Source organism: Fusarium oxysporum, chromosome 8 (genome assembly GCF_000149955.1).
Source record: "Fusarium oxysporum f. sp. lycopersici 4287 chromosome 8, whole genome shotgun sequence".
In the NCBI taxonomy this organism is placed as follows: domain Eukaryota; kingdom Fungi; phylum Ascomycota; class Sordariomycetes; order Hypocreales; family Nectriaceae; genus Fusarium; species Fusarium oxysporum.
Window position 1 is genome coordinate 3,960,017 of NC_030993.1, and position 24,394 is coordinate 3,984,410.

The window sequence follows — 24,394 nt, forward strand, 5'->3', positions numbered from 1 at the left end:
TGAGAAAAAGTAAGTAATGTGGGAAAGGCGACATACCTTTCTGGAACTGGTGATAAGGTAAATGTAGTTTGGTGTTTCTGTGCCGCCTTACCGTCCTGGTAAGCATTAATGAACTCAGTAGATAAGTCTGTAACCAGTTGATCTGATTATAACTGAATGAATCTTCCCAATGACTCGTCGTGTCGCCATAAAACTACCAAGGTGCACTTCTAACTCCTGAATCTCGCCATTGGTATGTTCTAGACCATTCCGTCAGCTGCCAATTGATCCCCTGGTCACTCATTCAACTTCTCGGACTGCGAGCTTGGTATTGGCATCTACGTTCTGTGGACCAAACCATCGAAGATCCTGTTTCAAACCTTCTTCCTATTTCCTAAGCACATTCCCATAACAAAGCCACTACTTCTTGGATCAAAAGTCTGACGGATTCTTCCGTTGCCCATCGCTATGCTGTCCAACAAGTCCGAACTTCAACGAAACAATGTCGACCTGTTTGGTCATCTGCTAAATTGAAAATCATATTTATGTAAAAGATAGTATTATTAACAATTATTTGCCTAGTAAAATACCTTCAGACTATAGAGATTTCCTTCTTAACATCTTTATCCCACTGCCAGTTCACATAGCTCAAAGAAAATGGTGTTATCAATAGCTCGAAGCAACCAATGAAGAGAACGATAAGTCTGAGAAATCCAATGGATCTCAGCTGCAGTAGTATATGTTTAGCTCAAGGTATTCATTTATATGCCCATATAAAGATAAAACGATCAAGAGCCACTGAATCGCCCCCTACTCATGTACTCAACGCCCTGAGAACCCGGTCATGAAGTTCGCACCATACTGTAAATTTCGCTTCCTTCAACGGCAGCTTCGTTCCTTCGAAAATACAAAGATTGATGAGACTGCGTCTCTTCCGAAGGCATTCCAAGCTCCTGTTGAGCTATCTCGTTACACAACCCAAGTCAACCCTGGTACCCTTTTTGTTTTGGCGCGATTCATGACTTACAGTTTGTGGATCTGGAGATTGTCTCTATCCTTCCTCCTCAGGAAGAGAGGCCTGGCCCTCGCAGCTACCATAGAATTGGTGACATGCATATGCTGGTTAGTAACTCTAATAGCTCATCACCATCCTTGTCGCTCCATTGTCTCTTTTTTACTTTAGCTTTCCTTCCCTGTGGGCGATTGTAGTAGATACCCTATTATAAATAGTCTTTTCTACTTCCTTATTCTTTTATATAGCATATTATAGAATATTAAAGGTTTAACTCTAGGTATATAGTATAATTAATCTATTTGCCTTTTTAATATACATGCTTATTATATACATTAGTAGAAATTTATTATTACTTCAGAAGGGAATTCAGGCTTGCTATAACTAATGTATTATGAAAAAATAATTATTAGTCCTATACGCGTGCGGGGACATGTACCTGCTTGTCCCCCTCTGCAATTTGAAATACCTTGCTAATAAAATAACATAGTCTCTTTCCCAATTATACTATGCTAAGGTACGAGGGTATCTCAATGGCAGACTTCAGAATGTAAGTATGCAGTTATGTTTCCTCCCATTAGAGTGTTTACTAACTACTTATATATAGATTATAATACAGATAACTCCAAACTTTGGGAATTCCTTTTCTCCTTCACACAGTTTCCAAGCTGCCTGGTCGGGGTTGCTTAGAACCATCTACTATTATCTCATTCGTGATGGAAATTTGACTCAGGTCTGACTCAAACCCTCCAGCTCCAGCTCCACTCTGCCCCATGAGAGTTGATGTGTATTTGATGCCACTTGGGTGATATTGATCGGCTGCATGGCTCTCAAACTCGGACACTAAGCCGCGACCACTACCATCATCTGAAACGGCCAGCTGGTGGGTTGAACTGGACTCGTCGTTGGGAGCACTCATGCTTATGGTATCGAGGCGAATGGACTGCTTCCTTTGGCTGCGGCTGTATGAGTTTCCGTAGCTGTTTGAGCTTGCGCCAGTGACTGTTCTCGGGTTTGTGCAGGTGAAGATAAAGGTACATGCCGGACGGATTACGGGGAGAGAAGCTGTAAAGTAATGTTAGTTATTCTATCGCATTTATACTGAGGCTCGAGAGTAAAACCTACCAGAAACATTAATAAGGTTCACCTCGACTGTTGCCCAAACAACGATTGTTACGATATTCCACGTCAGATCTGGTGATGTATCGTCAAACACTCTAGCGGCGACAATCAACCGAATGCCGGCCGCGCAAATACTTCAATTATTAGCAAGTCCATCAACAAGCATATGTAGTAAAAGCCGCTTACAAGAAACCGAACGTGAACATAATCATAATGCCAGCCTTTTGCAGAATAGGCAGCTGCAGCTTTCCAATCTCCATCATAGGCAGAACCAGGATGGCGATATCAATAATATTATGAACTAAAGTAGTTCCGAAGAAGAACTTTTTGTCCTCGATGGCGCAGTACCCGCCGGCAGTAGAGTCCCAGAAAGCCTGTACGGGGACGCAATGAAATATCCCCATAAAAATCTTGTAATAATTATTAGATTCAATTCCTGGTCAAGAGAGTAGAGTACTTACTCGGAAGATAATCCATGTTATAGAGCATCCAAATAGAATTTGAATTGGAAGTCTAATATTCGTGATGCAAAACATGCGCCAGTACAAACTTAAGATAGAGACCTTGGCAAAGAAGAGGCCGAAAGCATAGAAAAGCTCTGCAACAAAGAGCACGAGCTTGCTTTCGTAGAGTGCTTTGTCGAGCGTTATGCCTTTGACATCCAAAACATCCATGATATGAAGTCCAAGGCCGCGGTTAATCCCTTTCCAGTCTTGTTAGCCAATTGGTCAGTCGACATGCGCAGATGACCTACAGTAAGGGATAATAACGATCCAACCAATGGAAATGGCCTGTAAGAGTTAGCAATTTTGTTGCTTTACAAGTCAACGCAGTAGCGAAGACGTACATAACCGCAGAGCGCAAAATAGTCATCCCATGACAGAGAATTTCTCTTGAGCCTACGACTCAACAGACGGAGTATTGTGACGATAGTCGCCGCTGTAAACGTGACAAAGAGCACCACCCAGAGATCAGTCTGTTTGGACTCCATTTTTATCTCTGTATAAGATATCAATCAAAAGCACTGTCAAATCAGGACGGGTATGATTCAGCACTTTAGCCCATCAAAAGTCAGACGGCAGCGTGAACTGGAGAAAACGCAAGGATAAAGAGCATCAACATGAGGGGATTGGACAGATTATGTACAGAAGACCCCCTGACAGTTTGTTAATCCATGCCGCATCTTGCTAAAGAAGCAGAGGCCTGTAACTTTCTTCCTCTTTTGACTTTGAGAAGTGCGAAAATTAGAGGCAGTACTCAGCACGTAGATCTCGGCGCTATTTGGTTAGTTTCTTATAGCGTTACCTTTTCGTTGGAAAACTCAAGTGCCGTGACAACAACCCATATCGGTACTTGCGGCGCTAATGACTCAATAGTATAGGTATAATTACGCGGCGAACTTAACAAAGGAAAGATTTGAGTGGAGGTGCTAAGTGGACCACAAAAAGGAGGATATAAACTATAGCGGTCTTCGATGCCGGTGTTGTAACAAAAAGTTGCTAAAATTCTCGCACCCACGCCATCGGTGACGATCATACCGTTGGGGATCTACAATGCCAAAGCCGAAAGTCTACTAGCGCGTTGAAGTTCTCTAACGAATTTCATGAAGATATTCGACTAAGGCTGAAGGGTGACACTAGTGACTGGAGCTAGTCCCTTGATGTTACAGTCACTGACAGACATGTCATCCTCTCCAGGAGAACCTGTTCTCCCGAGTTCGATAATTAACGGTCAGAGCTTTATACTTTGTTCCAGGACATTCTTGAATTGTATATAAAGATAAGGCTGCGCTCCTCTACCACTCTGATGCAGGCAGCGAGATGGTTTATGAATACATGTCAAGCACTTGTCGAAAGGCTAAAATTGACAGTGACATGCAAGTGGAGATTGTACGTAGAAAGGTGTAGTAAACTGCCTGAACCTTAATTCTCTTCAAACCCAAGTTTATTGTCACGGAATTTCCCGGTGGCTTCGCAAGTGGCATGTCTGCTACCATCACTAGTCGCAACGGCCGTTTCTATTGCAGTTACAATACCCCTGACGGTGACATTTTCTCCCTTGCCCTATGGATAAACGAAGCTGTCGATCTCTATAACCTGGTTTGCTTATTCCGGCTTACCAGGTCTCTTGTTCCGAGAGCCGTTTACTTTGACGTTGAAGGAGGGAAGCTCGCTCCCTCTGCTCCATCCCCCTTTCTCATCACCGAGACAATCAGGTCTAGCTTGCGGAACTAGCAGTGTATTGGTGACCTCCTCGGAAGTCCTACTTTTAGTTTTATCCCACTACATGGACTCAATATCCTGTTTCAACATGGCAAATGCGCGGCCGTTATCCATCGGAGCGATCCATTACGGTGCCAAAAAGCGCCTTTAGTATATATTGATGAGACTTAGAAGCAATGAGCATGGGTAGAGAATACTTGCTACTGTTAATTCCTGAATAAAAATTAAGTCGACCAAAGAAGTATTGCAGTTAGTTTCTGATATGTTCAATTCCCCCACACCAAACTCGCTGGATTGAACGCGTTGCTCGAATGTCTTTGATGGGGTCATCACGGAGGAGCACCAAATCGGCTCGTTTCCCTGGCTCAATCACCCCACGATCACTAAGTCCAAAGCTCTTCGCGGGTAGAGACGTTGCCGCCCGCAAGGCGTCAACCGTCGACATGCCGGCCTCAACCAGGAGCTCCAATTCATGGTGTAAAGCCTCTCCGTGGCGGATCTGAAACGGTGAGTCTTCCTCCTCGTTTGAATCTGTCCCCACCACCACAGGCACACCAGCACTGTATAGACGCATAACTGACTCTTTGCAATGCCCGTACGATTCAGTCCCGATAAACCATCTCCTGCCCTTGATGACGGTCCACATGAGTGAGGGTTGAAGCAACAATCGCACTATGGCGCTCCAGCCTAGAGGCTTGCATATAGTTTCCATCATGGTTAGGGTAGGGACGGATACCGACTTGTCAGTCATCATGCGTGCCACAGACTCGTCGCCAAGTGCCTTATCCCGCGGGACATGCGTGATGACGTCTGACCTTGCCTCAAGCGCCATTGTGAAGGGAATATATGTCGCTGCATGGGTAATCACGAGCTTCCCTTGTTCATGAGCTGCAGAGACCAGGGCATCCAGCGTTGGCTGATCCGGCCCCGGAAGGTCGGCAATAACTTTGATGTAGTCTGCCCCCTCGGCTAGCCGGTCTCTCACAAAGCTCGAAGCATCTCCTGATCCGGAAACGAGGGTTTCTGGAGGAATCGGGAGTAGTTTGCTGTGAAGACTTCCGGGCGTTGTCGCGGGAATACATGCGCTTCGGATGTCGGTAAGGCCTTCACGGTTACGTAGTGCGTGTAGCTTCTCTGGCCACCACTCTCCCATCCCCAAGGCTGTGGTTACACCCCAGTCGGCCATTCGTTGCAGATGTCGTTCGCCTTCAAGGTGGACGTGCGAATCGATCAGTCCCGGAATGAGAACGCCGTTGGCACCGTCAATCTCCTGTGCTCCAGTAGCATCTGACACGATGACTCCGCCATCAATCACGACTGACGTGGGCGCGGTGAGTTGCTCGCCATGGAAAACTCGAACATTCTTGATGGCTACTTTCTGAGCCGTCGTTAAAGCATTAGATATGGGATCTTTTAGAGACGCCATTTGGATTATGGAGTGTTCCGTAAAGATTCTTGCTGTCGATATTTGTATTCACCTGCTTTGTAGAAATATGAAGCATGTGAAATTCATATCCCCTCAATTGCCGAAGGCTCCCGCCAGATCATTTAAGGGATATTTGCCCAATTAGAACGCGAGAAGGAAATGTGCATAATTTCCTACCTAAGTTAGTCCACGATAGATAATCCACAGTATTTCAAGTTGCAAACCGCATGATTGCTTTTCTCAAATCCCTAAATTAACTGTTACTTCTTCTTGTTGTTACTGACCGGCGCATATGACTTTATTGACGTTCTTGGCCTTTGGCTACCTAACCCGGTGACCCTAATAAGCAATGCAATTAACAGCGCCGCCTAGACTGGGTGGCCACAGAAGTGCTTTTTGCTTGGTGCATTTTAATTAGCTATTGCCCTTATAGTAATATAATTCTAGCCTTGAGAACTCTTTAGAGATAAATTATATTAATATATTAAATATATATTCAATCTACTGTCTAATTTAATTTTTATCTTATTTATTCATAATAGCAAACTTTCTATTTTTTAAATAGTTTTATTATATATTCCTGCTGCTACTGAAACTGAACAGATATTCGCCACCCCCTTGACCCGATCCTACTTAACCTATTATTTTCCGGTCTTTAAACCATGCTTGGGCGCCAGATTACCGGTTTTCCAAGCTAGATAACGCGAAGACGGTATAACGGCGACGCGGGAAGCGAACATGACGCGAACACGGCGCGATTCGCCCTCGGAAGATTACAGGAAACCAACTTAGCTGCAAGGTAACGCGCATCGACAAGCTAACAAACCTTAAATGTAACCCCAACCCTCGGAATTACACAGGAATTAAGGATGAAAATTCAAGGCGCGTAGATTTGCTGAAGGAGGGATAAGGCAATTGCAGACGGCGATTGGGCAAGGTAATGCATATATAGCTAGACATAGCATTGTAGAAAAAGAAGAATGGGAGAGAGAATAAAAGTAGAAGAAAACAAGATAGAAAAAAAAAAGAAACAAATGGAAGTAGCGTACCTGGTAAGCGGGTGCCATAGCAACTGTTGAGCTCCGACCGCTGCAGAAATGATGGCAAAGTGACATAATGTTATCGGCTGGGTGCGCAACGCTAAGGCCTTCTTGCAGCAGGCCAGGCTTTCTAGCCATCGTTTTGACACCAGCTGCCTTGAACCAACTCAAATAGATGTTACCCTTAGTGATAGTATTGAGATTAGGGCAAAACAATTAAGACTCCAAACCTTCTCCCCTCGCGCACTCATTTCCAATGTCTAGGTCCCAAATTCCCCATTTATACCAAATCTCACCCTACAATCGCGTTCAACCTAGATATTTGCCTCTAGAATATCTCTTTTATCACCGCCTTTTGCTTTGTTCCTCGTGCTACCGCTTCAAGCGTGTATCGGAACCTACTTACTGTGCTTATTGCTGTGCTTTCTGCCCCGCCAAAAGCTCCAATACACCATGTTCTATTCCGAGACTCTTCTCCGGAAAAGCGGGCCTCTTGCCAGCGTCTGGCTTTCGGCTACCTTCGAGCACAAGCTCTCTAAGAAACATATTCTGCGATCGAATATCGCCGATAGTATAGCGGTCATCATCACACCCAGCCAGGCGCCTATGGCCCTGCGACTAAGCAGTCAGTTACTACTTGGTGTTGTTCGAATTCACCAGCGCAAAACGCGCTACTTGCTCGATGACTGTGATCATACTTGGGTAAGGATGAAGATGGTATATAGCATTCTCTCTTCCCTTCCAACATCATATAATAAAATGACTAGGCCTTCCGACCAAGCGTTGAGCATGATCTTCCTGCCAGCCGACAACTTCCTGAACGCGAAACACTCACACTTCCCGATAAGGTGATACCTTACGACGGTTTCGAGCCACCCCCTACTCTGGACGTGAACTGGCTTCTGTCCCAGATAGAGGAGGTAGAAATAAGCCCAATCGAACGCAAGCGTCGCGTCAGCTTACGTGACATATACTTACCAGAAGAATTTAGTCCTAGTCCTGACCTTGGCTCGCATGAGGAAGTGTTAGAGCCCATGGAAGGCCTTGATCTTGAACTAGATTTTGGTATTGAGCTAGGCCGAGAAGCGCCAGCTCCTCGCCCAATTCAGGAGGAAATGGCTAGCGAGCTAGAAGCCATGCCGCCCGAGAAAGAGGGCGCTGAGCGCGAACCATCTCTCGAACTAGGGTTAGCCGGGATTCCGATAGGTGGTGAGGAATTCGAGTTCCACCCGGCCGACATCAGTCGCGCTCGAATCACCGAATCCCCTCTCTCTGAGATCGACGAAGCACTTGCTCAGGAGGTCGAGGCCGAGTATGACGCGATCCGCCAAGCTGAACTCCACGAGCCTGAAGAAGAACACGTTGTTATGCGGCGGCCTGAGCAACGCACCAAGAGACAGAAAGTTTTGGTCCCCGATGAGGAGATTACTCTATCCAGTGCCCAAATTCGGGAGCAGCAAGCTAACCGTGACAACATTACTAAACCTACGGCATTCCTCCCTCGGGACCCTTTCTTGGCCACTTTGTTAGATATGCAAAAAAGCGGTGGTTTCATTTCCTCTATTATGATGGAAGGACGAAGCTCCACGTGGGCACCCGAACTAAGAGGGATGCTCTCTCTAGATGCTATCCAAGCATCAAGAGAGCTAAAGCGGAAGCGCCCCATTGAAGTCCCTGAAGTTGGGCCCGAATACGGCGTTTCAAAGTCACCACGTCTAGAACTTGGCGACGAGACCATGGCCGGTGAAGAAACGACTTTGGAGATCCCCACCTTCGAGGAGATCACTGCCCCTCTGTCTTCCCCCGCCGAACAACCCCCTATCTCGATAGCTACCGAGCACGCCATCCACATTCTGCGAGACCAATTTGGCCCTGAAGATGCGAGCAGTCCCGGCAGGAGAGCGACCGCGTCTGTCGTCTTCCAAGATCTGCTCCCCGAGCATCGGACCACCAAAGCCGAGGCTACTAAAATGTTCTTTGAGTGCCTGGTGCTTGCCACTAAGAATGCGATCAAGGTTGAGCAGGGCCCAGGGCTGGGAGATGATATCCGGGTGTGGGCGAAGGAAGGTCTTTGGAGATGAGCCAAGTGATATGTGAGCGGCGAGACATCGCACCCATCGGAGCAGTCTCCCATACTGTTAAAATACAAAGACTACCCAAGGTTAGGCATTTTTCACACAGCCGTAAGCAGCGGTCAGGACGAAACAAAGACCACAGGAGAAAATAAAACACATTTTTAATCTTATTAAGTTTATATTATCTATTTAATCAAGTTAATTAGTAGTTAAGATACTTACTTTATTTCCTTTATTATTACTTAAGTCTATATAATAAGCAAATTATATAAATAAGTAAATTATATAAAAATCTTAAACTTTTTGAGATAAAATATCTTTAATTAATTAAAGTAAGTTATTATACTTATTTCTAAAGGCCTTAATACTCTTTTAATACGCTTTTATATTATAAGTCCTATTATATAAAGCATATTATATAGTTTTATAACTTATTATAGTTTTAATTTAAGGTCTGCCTTATAGCCCTAAAGTATATATTATATATAAGCTTACTATTAAGTAGGATTTATATTAATTAATTAACTAAATAGTATTAATATAAGTTATAGGACTTTTATATAATTTACTTATTTATATAACTTACTTATTATATATATTAGTTTTAATATTTTAACTGTCTATTAAAATAATTCTCTTTTCTCTAAGGTCTTTATTAATAGGGAGGAATGTTACTAGCTATAATAGTAATTCCTCTTGCTTAGATTGAGGGTTAATAACTATAATAACAGCTGCTGTCAGATTCGGCCAAAAGGCGTCACTCACTTCTCGACCAACCTAAATATTAACGAGACTGGCTCTCTGGCTAAGTGTCGGGAAAACCGCGGGTCGTATCAGTCGGACCGTAATTCTCCGAATAACATCTCCCCTGTCTGAAGCTAGGACAGGCCTTTCATAAAAGGGGCTCGCTTTAGATAATAACCTAGAAAATACAACGCTTAATGAAAACCTCCTTCTATGCTTAATTCTGCCATATAGCTAATCGTTATACTAAATAATAACTAAAATCATTATTAACTAATCGTGCTCTAGCATTATTTCTAAGAAAGCTCGATTTAAATCATCCAATATCCGACCTAGCTCTTAACAGCGTTTCATTATTTCAATATCATCGAGACAATGTCTGAGCCCAGGAGTTCGGAGCCTAAAGTCCGACTTCACCGGAAAGGCATGCACCTATTCACATTAAACGAAACGGGGCGTTAACCAGCGACACAGACAACGTCGAAGCGTGGCATCGCGCTCATGAGATTGCTGTCCCGGCATTCCGTAGCGATCCGTTGTTCGCATGGATGTTCATGGAGCACAAAGACGATGACGAGCGAATGGAGCGCCTCCAAGTCTTTCTCAGACCTGTTATCAAATCTGCTCCCATATGCGGCGGATACATCCTCGATGCCATGGACTGGGGTTCCATGATGGTTGTCTCAGAACCGGGACAGAATTATGACGGTGTGAGATCTATTATCTTGTCTGGTGGTATCCCAGCGACCTTGTCTGGAGGGTTGAAACCAACCCATGTATGTAGCTGCATCCTGTCTATTACTATCACGATACCTCATTTTGTGTCAGCGCCTCCTCATCCAATACCTCAAGTATGTCGACAAGATCAAGCTTAAGGTCCTCCCCAAGTCACGTATCCGTGATTGCTTCTATGTCCTACTCACAGCAACCGAGGCCTCACGCCGCAAGCAAGGTCTCCTGAGCGCCCTGATACAGTACTTGATGGAAGAGGCGCGCAGGGTTGCTAAGCCAGTATGGCTTGAGGCTACCTCCCGGTACTCAATGAATCAGTTTCTACGGCATGGTTTCGAGCTGGTAGAAGATATTAAGGTGGGTGAGGGCAAAGTGAATAGCCAGGGGAAGAAGGAGGCCGGCGGCGATGGGGTTCTGATCGCTTGTATGATCTGGTGGCCAGAAAAAATGAAGGAGACGTTTGCAAACAAGAGTTAAAGGACTCTAAAAATTGTTGGACATTACATAATGGTAGTATAGTATCAGCTCTGATGCCGGCCTTACTCGATCAGACGCCAACGTACGCTACCCTAGTTAATATTTCCAGCTTCTTGAGAGCGAGCTAGGAAACCAAGAATGCCGATGACAGCAGGCTAGGAAGAACAAGCTAGGAAAGATTAGCACGTCCAAACGAGTATCCCACATCTCTGGTGACTGTTAGGTTAATTACTTACTTTTTTTTATTTCTTTTATTTTTTATTTTTGGACAGATTGAATCTAGCATAGATTCTCAACTTCCTAGCTGAGAAATCTAATATTAGAGATTCTAGAAAGACTATTTGATTGCTGATGGACTGGTTTAGTCGAGTTTACAGTGCGTTTGAGGAGAAGGTCCTATTCAAGAGGGGTGACTAGGTATAGGCGAGGTAGCAACGATTTGACTTTTCCTGTAGCAATCGTGCAGACCGTATCCGTAGTGTCTGTCGCCCGCATTGACAGGTGCCCTTCTGCTCAATAATAACCAAATAGTTCTGCCATTTGCACGGATTGCAGCTGTACGTAGAGCACTTCCGCCTTCTGATATTTGCACCTCTATCCGCTTACAAGATGGTTTTGGCACTGATTGAGCATTTCCGAGTATAGCTGCCAGCCGAGGGCTTGCAATTGCCCTCATTAATAGCGTCCCAGTATTCATCACTCTCGCCTTGAAATGCCTCCAGCTCATACATCCACCACTCAATCATGGGTTGAATGGTATTTAGGCGGTTTCTGATATCACTCTCCTCGTCTATCAGAATACCGATTTCACGGGATCCTTTTTGACGACGCTGTGCGACCCATTTGCGTCGGCAATGATAGTGTCACAGTCTTCCTGCACGTGGTCTAGCGGAGAGATCTAGCATCTCTCCGCTGCTTGAGACACGCATGCTCATCGAGGCAACAATCCGCATTGTCTTGTATGTTATGCCATAGTTTCTTTGTCATTTTAAGAAAGAGCTTCAGCTATAGCACCCATGTCCTACTTGAGAAGCAATCCAAAGGACAGAACAGTACTGTCAGTCTATCTATCGTAAGCAGCAAAGAGTCCACATAAAGCCTCAAGATGGCGGTTAATGAAGAAGCCCAGCTAGGTCAGGATATCCAGCCACACATCGTCTGGTCGTAGGATCAGGTAGGAGTAGTGATTGTACGCTTTAAGCACACCAGAACAAACCCGTTAGTCAATTTGGTAATGTCGTCTTCAAAGTCATCAAATGATAATTGGGTAATGGATTTGGCTTTAGCGTCCCCCTTAGGACATATGTCCATATATTGGAACCGCCAGTCAGTTCTTGCAAAATCACATTTTCGTATAGGCCTAGGGTGGCTTCTCGACGGTCCGACCATAAGGGGCATTTTTATAATCAGTCTCTGTCTGCCGCTATTCTCATTTCGAGGACGAAGCTGACTAATCTGCAGGTCGCCACGATGGTTCACAATGGCGTACAGTCAGGCCAGTAGTGCGTCGCGCACGGCGGTTTTGTCGCGTTTAATATGCTGAAAAGGGTAGAGGGCCAGATCTATTAAGTTGAATTTTTATTTCTGCATCAAGTCCTTGCATGAAGCGGTATTAGAGAAATAGATTGCCTGTTTTCGAATCTCTCCGAGAGGGGAGAAACCCCTCTCTTGAATGCAAGAATAAGAATGTCCTAAGAAAGGTAGAGCCCATTCATGTCAGTGCAGTAGCAGTGTCTTGGTAAAACAAACCTTGTCCCTCGTGGGTCTCTGGATATCAACACCGGGTAGCAAGGAAAACATCTCGGAGGACACAATAGAGACCAAAGACAAGAAATGAGCTCTTAGGTGCTAGATTAACTATTAAGTATAAGAACGAACCTCATCTTGATTGGACATGAGCCTTCCGTATCTTACAATTCCCAGCCGCCAATTTAATTAAGAAGTTAAATGCGCGATTAGGCAACACTGGACAAAGCTGGGTTCTATCAGCAGAAGTCTTTAACTCTGCAGTGGACCTAGCAACCTGTAACAAGATGGGATTGTATAGAATATTTCTCTCAAAATCTCTTCAACTTATGCAAGGAGTCAAAATCTGAGACGCCAGGTCCCTATGTACAACGTTCTACAATCTTTTGGTATCTCTAGCCTATTTGTCGCCATTGCTTCTCTGCAGCCCGCACATGGCTAGGAAGCATATTACACTGGGGAGCGGTTCCACCAAGTAAGCATGATTTACCCGAGATAGCAGGGGTATTATATTAAGGGTTAAAAGAGACGACTACGATTCACGGGCTCGCCTTTCAAGGGTCTATTAAGTGGACAGCTTCTGTGCTTTTCCTGACAATTGGCGTGATAGAGGCCACGCGTTTAGTTACACCAACTGCAAGCCCACGATACTCGTGAATCATGAACATAAACATTTATTACGGCTGCACGCAAACATGACCCATTTCAGGCGAATTTTGCCTAGTTCTATCTTGCCTATGAGTATATGGCGCATGCCATCATGCTGGCATGGAGTCAAACACGGTTATTCTTCACTTTTGCCTCCTGACATTCGAGTTATCTGATCAACATATAAGTGGGATTAGTGGTGTATAAATATGCACCATGCTACAACTTCGGAACCTCATCGCAAGCCTCACGATAGGTTAATTCACCTTCAGGGGTGTAACTACCCAGTTGAACGTTCGCATTCCGCTTACCAAGGAGTTCGACAATTTTGCGACAGAGACATTGGATAATTGGAAAGTCCCTGGTTTATCCATTGCTGTTGATTGATGGCAACGAAGCCTTCGCAAAGGTATGCGCTTGACTCCCCTACGCTCTGCATCATCGACTTAATTGCATGAGTAAGGGCGATACTAATGCGATATAGGGATACGGCTTTGCGGCATTGCCTGATAAGCCAGTCAAACCGGAAACGCTTTGGTACACCGCTTCGACTACAAAGGCACAGACGTCTCCTACTCTAGCCCACCTGATCGACTCTGGAAAGTACCCGGCTCTCGCCAACGGTTGGTCGACGACAATCTCCACAATCATTCATGACGATTTCGTGCTTCAGGGCTTGTAGGCAACGGAGCATATCACCCTGGACGATGCTATAAGCCATCGCACGGGGATGGCAGCTCACGATAAAACCTACGAGGGGCTAGTGAAAGGAAAGAAAGCCAAGTCTAAAGATATTGTCCACAACTTAAGGAATCTACCTTTAACCACCGAACCATGGGTCAAGTACTCTTATACGAATTTGATGTATACCACAATCTCACATGTTATTAAGATTATCACAGGAAAATGGCTTAGAGACGTGCTGAAAGAGCTGATCTGGGTGCCGCTGGATATGGACTCAACCCTTTTCGATCTCCAAGACGCAAGCCATGCCCCTAATCAACTTGCTTCGGGTTACTATTGGGACATAAAGGAAGGAAAATACGGTGAGGTTCCTTTCATAAACGTTACTCAGCTCAGCGGCGCCGGGGCAATTTTCTCAAATGTCCTCGACTTCGCTAAGTGGGTAAAATGCCTACTTCACGAGGCAGCTCCATTCTTCAAAGAGGTACACAGAGATATAAAGTCTTCAAGAATGATTGAACCCACGCAGCTGGATGAACCCAGCGACATGGTGACATATGGACTCGGCTGGCACCACAGCCTCTTTAAGGGGCATGTTATATATACTCACAGCGGAGGGGTGCACATCTATGGAGCCCAAGTCTATTGGTTACCTAGTATCAGGTATGGCGTCGTTGCGTTCGCGAACACGGTCCTTACCTCAAATGCCGTGGAGGAAATCCTGACATGGAACTTGATCCAGGACCGACTTAAAATCCCAGAAAACGAGCGTTCTGATGTCAAGTCTAAGTCCGACACGCCTTCCACTGTCCTACGAAATGTTTACTAATTAAGAGAGATGTAAAAAGATGATGAAGGAATTAGACCCTCCTGCAGATGAGGCTGTTGATATTCTCTACCCTGAGCGTCCTCAGCCGCCGTTGCCGCCTACTCTGAACATTACGGAGTTGGAGGGCATATCCTACCAGGGTATGGACGGATTACGTTACGGGAAGAACCTCACCCTGGTGGATCAGGTGAGAAAGTTTTTGTCGCAGACCGCCACGACATGACGTGGAAGCACCAGATGAGGCTGCATCACGTTTCCGGTGACTATTGGATTATCTACCTGCCTGTTTTGGAGAATCCAGGGTATATAGTCGAGTTCGTGGCTGGGGAGTTCAAGATCGGGAGTAATGGAATGGTGGCTGGACTGCAGGGGGGAACGAATAGGCAATTATTGGCTGTTATTAGCTGTAACGTGGCATGTTGACCCGCATACTTTGTTAGTATCATATTGTCCTCCGGCAGACTGGCCGGCTCCGCGGAGATCCCTTAATCATGGGTAGATGGTATACTACCAATTTGACCTTGAAGAAGGAAACATCGTACTGTATTACAAGTATCAACCATAGTCGAGACTTGTTTCTCTCCTTATATATTATATACCCATTTGTTGTTTTATAACTTGTAACAGAAAGTGTAGATGAAGTGGCAAAAGAAAATATTTTCTCGACCGATATTGCCTAACTATTTTTAAACTAGTACTGCCTAAAATGCAAAGCTGCAGTAATGAAAAACTAGTTATGCACTTTGCAAGCCATATTTCTTATTACCTTTGTTGAGCTGAGGTGATGATCTGCAAGTTTGCAAGGGCAGCTCAATAACTGTCGTCTGTTCGAACGAGTCTTGAATGTTACTCATGGACCGATTCATTCTTGTTGACATGAGAGTGCGGCAGGGGATCTCTTTCTGTCGTTGTAGTCTGATGGTTGTTGAAAATGTACATGTCTGCGGTTGACAATTCTTCCAAGTTGGGCTTTGATTGCAACAGCGTGTTCGCAATCACAGAAATACACGATCCCAAGGAATCATTAGTGCGAGCGCAGATTGTCGTCAACAAGTACTTGCATGCAAGATGCAGAGGCTTAGCAAGGTGATGTTAGGGGCCCAACAAAAGAAAGGTCGCCCAGCAATGGAATGTTCGAGTTTACTCACTCCACGACAGCCGCAGCTGACGCCACTGGAGAACCTACCAGCCAGTTGGTGGAGGTGTGGGGTAAATGTGGCGAGCCTGGGACTGGTTTAGCCTAGAGAGTGGGCAGCATCGATGTAGGTTAAATACAACTGATTACTTGTTATGACACGATTCTCCGTGTGCAGACGGCATTGCTCTAGTCCAAACACATTCAAAACAAGCTTGTGGAGAAACCCGACGCATAAAGATTGGACCCCTTAGTTGTGTGGAACCCTAGCAACAACCAGAAAGCGGGAATTTCGCTCTTTAGTTGTACAGTACGGAACCATTTTATACATTTGCGACCCTTGTAACTTGTATTTTGTTTCTAGATGGGCTTGGCCCATCCCTCGTAACGGAGCCTGTCACAGGAGTAATCTGATTGGTTATTTCTGAGTTACGCCGAGATTACGAAGATTGGTGTCCATCTGTCTCATACCTTATGCACAGTCATCGCGGCTTGTTAGACGGGACGTTAGCGAGACAAAATTTGACATCCCGTTGCCGTTTCTGCAGGTATGGTGTGCATTCTCGGTTCTCGGTTTGTTGGGACTCCCCGACTGTCATAAAGTCAAATAAGACATCGGTTTCTTAGAGTGCAGATCTCGTTAAAGCTAGTCTTAACCCCGGTCGTCTAAGATTGCGATATATCGGCCACGAACATAATATTAAAATGATGGTGTATTGGGAGGAGTCAAGGCCTTTGGATGTCTCCCCAAGGGCTTAAGGAACGGGATTTGAGGCATGTCGAATTTACACACCCTCCCTTGTGCATATTTCTTGGAGGCTTGGGACATGGAGGATACTAGTAGTCTACCATCGCCATGCAGGTGGCTTTACAAGTTTGGGAGAAGAGGGATACACTCGCACAAAGGCAGAACAAGAAAAATAGGATATTTAGTACCTCCTGCCCCGCCTGCCATCCTTTTTCAGTCGACTTTCCGCCTCCTCATACACAATGAACATGATCCAATCATTATCAACAGAGCCCGCGAAACCCAAGCGAAACAGTAAGTTGCCTCGTCTCTATCTTTCATTTAATGCTTTGGATCTCCGATATATTTTATTTAACAGAAGTAAAGGGAAGGAAAGCAGGGCAAGCTATTGTGATCATACTAATATAGCGTTGTTTAGAAACCAGAAGGGTTTCTACCCTTACTCCTGAACAGCTCGCCCGCAAGAGAGCCAACGATCGAGAGGCCCAGAGGGCGATACGCGTCCGCACCAAAGAGTATATAGAGCGGCTAGAGCGCGAGCTAGCGGAGCTCAAGAGCAACCAAAGTCGTGATCAGACCATCCAGGATTTATTACGCCGAAATACGGCTATAGAGAGAGAGCTGATCCGAATCAAGGAGATTATGGGCGCGCCAGCGGCCTCGTTATCTTGCCATGAATCAGATCCAACTGCACGACAACTTTTATTTCCCGACAAGTTGTCAACAACAGCACCACAACCAACAACAACAACAACAGTTCCAATGGCAACGTCAGCACTGGTAGCGCTGCCATTTTCTAGCACTCACAGAGCACCATTTTCGGGGGGACTACAACAGCCACCACGACTATAACCAACAATATATCCCCTTGTCTAACAACTGCGAATCCTTGGCGAGCACCATCTCCTGCGCCATCCCCTCCAACATCTCGACCTCCTCAACACCAGGCGACTATAGTGTTAGAAATATCCAGACCAGCATGACCACCTCAGTCCTTCCCTTCAGCAATACCAGCTCCTCAAATATTTGCACTATATATGATAAGGATGTCATCAAGGTAGAGTATATCGAGGTGGGCTATCTCGGCGCAATACCCCAAGCGCTTCATCAAACTGATATGAGGTATGGCAAGTAGATCAGTCATAATGAATACCTAGAAGCCAAGTTCCTCGTCAATACTCCCCCGCTTTATTCCGACACCCTTACTCTCAACCCCCCGTAATGCATCACTAGCAGTAGCTATCTACCTGGAACATGTAAATAATGTACTATACTCAGCCACATTCGTTAGTTCAGTAACTTACCCCGGCAGTTGAAACTGGTGCGTATCCACATGGATGTCATCGACGTGTCGCGTTGACGATCTTCTGGTCAGCTTCGGCCATAACTAACGCCGGCAGACCCAGGAGACTAGGCTACGACGACCTGCCAAATTATGAGATACGTATAACCCCGCTCTCTATGCTCTAATTCCATACCCCCATATGATGCTGCAAGCCACGAAGTATAAACCACTTCCAAGCTTAGGGTTACATCACCAAGAGACTCCCAGATAGCTGTCATGTAACTGGACAAACTTTGACCTCCTAAGACAGTATGAATAAACCATTTGGGATTAGGTGATCGACCTGTATTCTGCAATTGTAATCTTCAAGGCTAGTCTGAAAGATGGCATATTGTCATTGGTTGCGTCCTGGTATTAAATAGCCACTCACCGCCTATCACGGGTGGAATTTGACCGCCGAGGGATCGTCGTAAGAGGGTCGGAGTAGGCCGAAGGCGAAGGCAGCCACTTTTCTTGCTTGCTAACAGTGACAGCTCTAGCAGTTTGACCAAATTAAAACCCCGGATGTTGTCCCTGTCGAAGATTACGACTGCAGCATATATACCGTTAACAAGTCATGTTTAGCATAGAGGATACAAGGGACATAAAGCTAACTCATGATGGTTGATGTTATGATTTTGTCTCATTGGAAATGCTACCCAAGGTCCAGGGGAACTCTTGACGCCCTGACTTCACACTTACAGGAAGACCTTCCTCCTTTTCATCTAAGATTAGATGAAAACTATGAAAAAGAGCGTGCCTTCTTAATTGTTGTTATTAAACTAGCTGTTGTATTAGAGTTTATTTTCCCCTTGATGATTGTAGTTCTCAGGAGATGGACTTACTACGTTCACAATAAACGAGGCGATGTTACCTTGTGGGTCAGGCTAGACAAGGAAGGGCCTAGGCCGTGAGTACTTTCGCCATTAGCTCGCGGTCTAGAACTCGCCATGGTACCGAGGTTTGAAAAATCCAGTTTCAATGACATATGGCCATCTTCACAGTAATGTACCGTCTCAGAGTTTTAACTTTCCTGATTGTGTTATTTTAGGTCAGATCCTGTGCACCCCACTCCTTGCTTTCCTTGAGCATCAAGTTCCTTAGCCTGGCAGGCGTGCAATAATAGTCACCGCAAAGGCAGGCAGTATGGAGGCCACGGGTTATATTTTCAAGACTAAAGGTATGTAGACATTAGCCAGCCTGAACCAGTAGTTCTTGAGCCAAGAATGCTAGTCAGTTCAGAGAATCACATCTAGCTTGTCACTTAGGAGCTGCATGACATGGACTGCGCTGCTTGAAGGGCCTTCAAGCACCAGCAAATGGTTGTGGTGGCCAGCTTGATGGAATGGAGACGCAGCAAAATATGACCAAATATGAATAACACGAAATTTATGAATGATAACATATCGAATAACTAGACAGATAGCAATCGCAGGAAGCCCCAGTGCTCTACAGAGTTAAGTGGATGTACAGCTATCCCTATACAATAAACCCCTCACCCCGTACCTTGCGCAATCTTATGTCCCCGACGAAATAAACGTAATTTAACTTTGGACCGCCTGTTGACCGATGAAGAGAAACAAAAGTGCCGCAAACATGCTAGCGCACTTGGCCATACGATTCCTTCCAGGCGGAATGAATTTATGCATTTATTGACCACCATTGCCACCCCTGTTCACACTGGGAATTTTGCATGCCCTCGTTCGTCGTTTCATGGCGGACCAAAATGGAAGATGAATCTTCAGTGCGGGCGACTACTCTTTCGTCAGATCCAAGCCGCGGACAACTCTCCAGCAAAGGTGACAAAGCATGTCAGCCTCCTCATATTTCGATTGATGTCTCAGCCCGACAACTGTCGCCGCCTGACGACTCAGCGGGACATCTCTATGAATTCCACTACTTCGCAAAGCTACCGGCGGAAGTCCGAAGCAAGATTTGGAACCTGGCGTTCTCTCTATCTTCACCTCGAATATACATTCCGTACGCACGCCGAATAGAAGGAAGTGGCAGGCAGTATCCTCACTATCGACATGACTTGCCGGGACTTATGATCTTAAGCAAAGAAGTCAGGGAAATCATCATCAGAAATCGAAAACTTTCTCTCATATCGGGCAGGTATGATATCTGTAACTTGAAATATGTCGACCGCATATATGGCTGGGTGGATCCAAAACGCGACTTACTCTATATCGATCTTCATCGGCGCATCCAAGGTCATTTTTATGATATCGAAAACGTCTTTGAAACTGTAATTCTCTGTCCAAAGAACATCGGGAATGCGCTTCATTTAGAGGAACTGTCTCGTTGGTCTACAACACTATCTCATTTTTATTCCTCAAAATCGGGCCCATCATATTTATCGAAGGTCAAAGAACTACAACTCGTTTGCCGATCATACAACCTTCCAATCTCTAGGTTTTCGGTCGGATCACAGAACGACTTTTTGGTCTTAGACCTTGATAAGGAGAATGATGTAGATTGGTTTTTAGCATTACGGGACCGTTTTCCAAAGTGCGATATTCCTTGGAATGTTATTGAGAATGATTTTTGTCGAGAAAGAAACCTTGATTGGCAACTTGGAGTACTTAACGATTGGGGTACAGGAGTAGAGGAGTTCGAGGGTCAATATCATATTCGCCTTGGCGATGCCGACAGCAAAGACGTGCGACATCTTTCTCTGCCAACGGATGTGCAAGTGGATGTTTTGGATATTGTCAATGATACTTGGGTTGATCCAGATGGTATATCGGATAGTTTACATGGCTATTTTTGGTTCATGATGCCATGGGTGGATTATGCGACTTTGGTCAGTCAAATTTGGGCCTCATCCATCGGCGTAGCAACATTTCCCGAGGTACGACGGGTTGTACAATTTCAACTGGAAGGTTAAGGCACACGATTGACAGCTTCAGGACTGAAAAAACGTATGCAGTTTTAGATGAGTTTCGCAAAGCTGCCCTCAAGTCAATTGATCAGATTAGGACCTAAATCCGATCTGAACTCACAATTTGCCTTGTGCATCTGATATGGTTTATATATGATTAATGTATGATATATCATACCATATGCGAAGCTATCTTTAGCCTTGGGGCCTTGTCCTTAGGTTCTGACTAGTCCTGTTGCTGCTTCATAGCCTCCCTAGACTAATACACCCTCCCATAACCCAGCTTCTCAGTGATTGGACCGACTCAATGCTCAATCCAAGCAGAGAATGCCGCTTTAAGGTGAATGTAGGCTTCATCAGACCAAATGCCCTCTCACCCGGCTGCCAAGCACGGAATAGAAAGGACATCCTACACAAGTCTTCTCAAACGTAGGAAGAGTTCTCTTAATTAATTTACCACCAAATAGGATTATCCGCACGCTCTGGTCCAAGCTTATAATATCATTCAAGCTCACTGCCTGTTACTGAGGGCTTTGGCAATAAGGCTTGAGCAAGGCATTCAGAACACGGCAAAGTCTATATATAATACTCCTAATAAAAGGAAAATATAAGCAGATATAGTGTTAAGATTTTAACTTTGGTAATAGTAGTCTATGTCGTAGTGTACTGCTCTAATTCTAATTATCCAAAGTAGAGAAGCTTTAACATAATTACAGACTCCAGAAGCCGTTCTTCACTACACTCAATATCAGCCCACGATAAGCTCGTGGGGCACTTACGTCTGTGTTTATATGTTAGTGTTAGCAGGTGATCAAAACTACCATATCTACAGCCTTGAGGTCTTGATAAATATGGTAACTATTGTGAAAATCACTTCAATTAGGCTTAATATGTGGAAAAGGAGTAATAGGTATTTATAGCTAGCTGGTATAGAGTTTCCTTACGTTTCGTTAGTCACTGTGAGTAAGCGTAGCTAAGCTCGAAAGGAATAAGCCTGTTAAGTGATATATAAAGGCATGGTTACTGGTATCGCTCTATTGATGTGAGACTCAAGAGGATCTTTTATATAAACCGAAATCTACTCTGCTTAAAATAGTCCTAAAGATGCGTAAAAGAAATGATTTAATAAATAATAGAAGTGCTGTGGCCCTACTCGCCAGTTTCTAGGCATCCATAGTGTTGCAAATAGACATACGGAAACCAGCCAACGTTGACAGTCCAAAATTCAAGTATTGGTACACGTCTGAATTACGTGTTGTTGGAAGGATTGCGGTATGAGCGAAGCTAGCCTCGAATATCCACCAATCCTTAACGGAAACATACCCTAGGATGGTCTTTTAGTGGTGGATGCCTTTTAGAATATCTTAACTGTAGTCGAGAAATGATACGGAATGGTGACTCCTGGGCCGAAGCCACCGTGCAGCAACTCTGAGCCTCGCAGCTGAAGTGCTTTTTCGGGTTACGGACGGATCGAACTTGCTTTTATTTGACGCTTATTTTTTAGTTTTGCATAGTGTAAGCCGCATGCGTTACACAGTGTCCTCATTCCATTAGGTCCGCGGCGCCATTCAGGGGTCTGAGTTCGGCCGCAGTTTTGGCATCTGCCAGTTCGGGACGCACACTGTCAATACGTCAGTTTTTCGCTTCCCCCTCTAATAACTAAACTTACTGCCAGTCGCTTCGTGGTTCCTGTCGTGCCAGATGAGGGCTGCAAAGCATATACAGAAACAGTCGCATGGTTCTCCTCCTTCATCTTGGCTCCTTCACCAGCCCGCTCATTCTGAATCGATGTTTGCACGAAGTCCTTAATATGTTCTAGAGAACGCTTGATAAGCTCCATGTTATTCAGCATGCTGCTAAGTTCCCATTCCGTTGGCAGCCTTTCTAAGATCACGTGAGCCCGTGTGTGCTCACAAGCAATTCGATTATACTATTCAGCACAGTTAAGAATGGTGCGGGATGAGGACCTAATCTAGACATAGTCAGTCTGCCCGACCTTGCATCGGGGCTTATGTTAACTCACTTGACTTAAAGATTCTCGGTAGCTCCAGCTCCCTAGGGGTGTCTTTTGACTGAGGCGTTATATCCCGGCTTGAGTAGCAAAGTCGTTCCCTGGGAGGGGTTGGATAAGGGTCAAGAGGTATCTGGCCAGGAGGCAGTGGGCGGGGTTGAGAGTAAATCGGATCTGGAGGGAGGGATGGTGGAGCAGAGTGAGAATGTACTTGTCTGAAAGGAGGATGAGGCTCCTGCGTCTTCTGCTGCTGGGGTTGGCGATGCTGGGATAGAATCTCCGCCTTGACTGAGGGACTCTGGCAACAGTTAGAGACAGGAAGAGGTGACGGAAGGCTGGCGAAAGGTGGCGGTTGAGGATCCGAGAAGGCAGGTAGGGTATGTTGTCGGGGAGGGAAGGGTGAAGCTGAGAGCAGTTGATGCAATGATGGGTTTTTCCCTGTCTTAGGTAGCGTTCGATGGATAGATGCGAGAGGCAGGGAAAGTCCGGAGTCAGTCTGGACGCTGGAGAGAGGTGTATGAGTACAAGTGGCTGGCTTAGTGTCTTGAATGAACTCTGAGATGGAGGGCAGTGGCTGCCGGTTCGGAGACAGATGGTAGTCGGCATACGTTCGGGGCACAACAGAAGATGTCATACTGGAGACCTGAGCACCGGGCGATGAATGACAACAGTCCGAATCTAAACTGATTCTGTTTTATAGTGAGTGGTCGGTGTAATAACGGTTCCTGTAGCCGTAGTAAGAGGGTGCCTAATAAAGTCTTCTGAAAAGTTCGCTAGACATGGACTAGCGATATCGATGATACGAGTACCGGTATGGTTGAGCAAGACGGTTTGTCTAGAGATGGTACTGCTCTGTGAGCGAACTAACTGTTATTATGGACATGACTGACACAATCAAGAGAGGATGTTGTGGCAGCTCTTATATTGGACTTCAGATAAGATAGATGTCACTGGCTAGGCATGACAACCAAATCGATCTGTCAACTACCAATGTGGCCTAGCTTTACAAGGGTCCGCGGAAATATTAAGAGTTGAAGAAGCAAATAACCCACACGCGAGAAGCGCCTCTTCAGCCAGCAAGGATTTACCGCGGCTGATAATATTCAGTAAAGAAGGACCCCTCCCCGCTTAGTGGGGAAGAAAAAAGAAAAGAGAAACAAAGATCCCGGAGTACATAGCCGTCCCCCCGAAATTCTGCCTCTCTACCTATTTTCCATTCCGTCATCATGTCGTTACTTTATAAAATTGAGCAACATAATGCGCAGGTGGGAGTGAACAGACCAATGGTCAATATCTACGTGGCTCTGGCTGGCGTTAGCTTTGTTTCCTCGTCTCTGGTATGGAATTTCTTTATTAACCACTGCAATGCCCGGGCTACCATCTTGTCTGACTTTCTTTCTTTTTAGAATATGTGGCGCTTCTTTCTATTCCTTTATGTGGCATAACATTTGGGAAAGCCAGTCACACCGCTCGTGTCATGTAATAATGTCAGCACACGAGGAGTACGTGGAGGGTTAAGTATTTTCATAAAGTATTTCAACCAAATCCGCAAACAA

General features: G+C 45.2%; 9 protein-coding genes across 9 annotated transcripts; 6 read left to right on the plus strand and 3 right to left on the minus strand.

Annotated features, from left to right (window-relative positions):
• Positions 1-1,643: 1,643 nt before the first annotated feature.
• Positions 1,644-3,104, minus strand: FOXG_15848 (uncharacterized protein; the record flags this gene model as incomplete). Its single annotated transcript, XM_018395963.1, has 6 exons — positions 1,644-2,056; positions 2,117-2,247; positions 2,300-2,523; positions 2,575-2,816; positions 2,868-2,904; positions 2,961-3,104. 6 exons carry the CDS (start codon positions 3,102-3,104, stop codon positions 1,644-1,646), a joined length of 1,191 nt encoding a protein of 396 aa, XP_018256277.1.
• Positions 3,105-4,397: 1,293 nt separating this feature from the next.
• On the minus strand, positions 4,398-5,838 carry FOXG_15849 (uncharacterized protein). The gene has a single exon (XM_018395964.1). It carries the CDS (start codon positions 5,759-5,761, stop codon positions 4,586-4,588), a length of 1,176 nt encoding a protein of 391 aa, XP_018256278.1. The 5' UTR covers positions 5,762-5,838; the 3' UTR covers positions 4,398-4,585.
• Positions 5,839-7,254: 1,416 nt separating this feature from the next.
• FOXG_15850 (uncharacterized protein) lies at positions 7,255-8,882 on the plus strand (the record flags this gene model as incomplete). Its single annotated transcript, XM_018395965.1, has 2 exons — positions 7,255-7,503; positions 7,569-8,882. The coding sequence occupies 2 exons, from the start codon at positions 7,255-7,257 to the stop codon at positions 8,880-8,882; spliced, it is 1,563 nt and encodes a 520-aa protein (XP_018256279.1).
• A 1,095-nt stretch (positions 8,883-9,977) lies between these two features.
• Positions 9,978-10,846, plus strand: FOXG_15851 (uncharacterized protein). Its single transcript, XM_018395966.1, has 3 exons — positions 9,978-10,044; positions 10,095-10,396; positions 10,449-10,846. The coding sequence occupies exons 1-3, from the start codon at positions 9,996-9,998 to the stop codon at positions 10,827-10,829; spliced, it is 732 nt and encodes a 243-aa protein (XP_018256280.1). The 5' UTR covers positions 9,978-9,995; the 3' UTR covers positions 10,830-10,846.
• Positions 10,847-13,953: 3,107 nt separating this feature from the next.
• Positions 13,954-14,736, plus strand: FOXG_22149 (beta-lactamase; the record flags this gene model as incomplete). Its single annotated transcript, XM_018402547.1, has 1 exon — positions 13,954-14,736. The coding sequence occupies one exon, from the start codon at positions 13,954-13,956 to the stop codon at positions 14,734-14,736; it is 783 nt and encodes a 260-aa protein (XP_018256281.1).
• Positions 14,737-14,755: 19 nt separating this feature from the next.
• Positions 14,756-14,959, plus strand: FOXG_15852 (uncharacterized protein; the record flags this gene model as incomplete). Its single annotated transcript, XM_018395967.1, has 1 exon — positions 14,756-14,959. One exon carries the CDS (start codon positions 14,756-14,758, stop codon positions 14,957-14,959), a length of 204 nt encoding a protein of 67 aa, XP_018256282.1.
• Positions 14,960-16,861: 1,902 nt separating this feature from the next.
• Positions 16,862-17,471, plus strand: FOXG_15853 (uncharacterized protein; the record flags this gene model as incomplete). The annotated part of the gene is made up of 2 exons (XM_018395968.1): positions 16,862-16,913; positions 17,038-17,471. The coding sequence occupies 2 exons, from the start codon at positions 16,862-16,864 to the stop codon at positions 17,469-17,471; spliced, it is 486 nt and encodes a 161-aa protein (XP_018256283.1).
• A 2,198-nt stretch (positions 17,472-19,669) lies between these two features.
• FOXG_22150 (uncharacterized protein) lies at positions 19,670-20,833 on the plus strand (the record flags this gene model as incomplete). Its single annotated transcript, XM_018402548.1, has 1 exon — positions 19,670-20,833. The coding sequence occupies one exon, from the start codon at positions 19,670-19,672 to the stop codon at positions 20,831-20,833; it is 1,164 nt and encodes a 387-aa protein (XP_018256284.1).
• A 2,074-nt stretch (positions 20,834-22,907) lies between these two features.
• FOXG_22151 (uncharacterized protein) lies at positions 22,908-23,444 on the minus strand (the record flags this gene model as incomplete). The annotated part of the gene is made up of 1 exon (XM_018402549.1): positions 22,908-23,444. One exon carries the CDS (start codon positions 23,442-23,444, stop codon positions 22,908-22,910), a length of 537 nt encoding a protein of 178 aa, XP_018256285.1.
• Between the last annotated feature and the right edge of the window lie 950 nt (positions 23,445-24,394).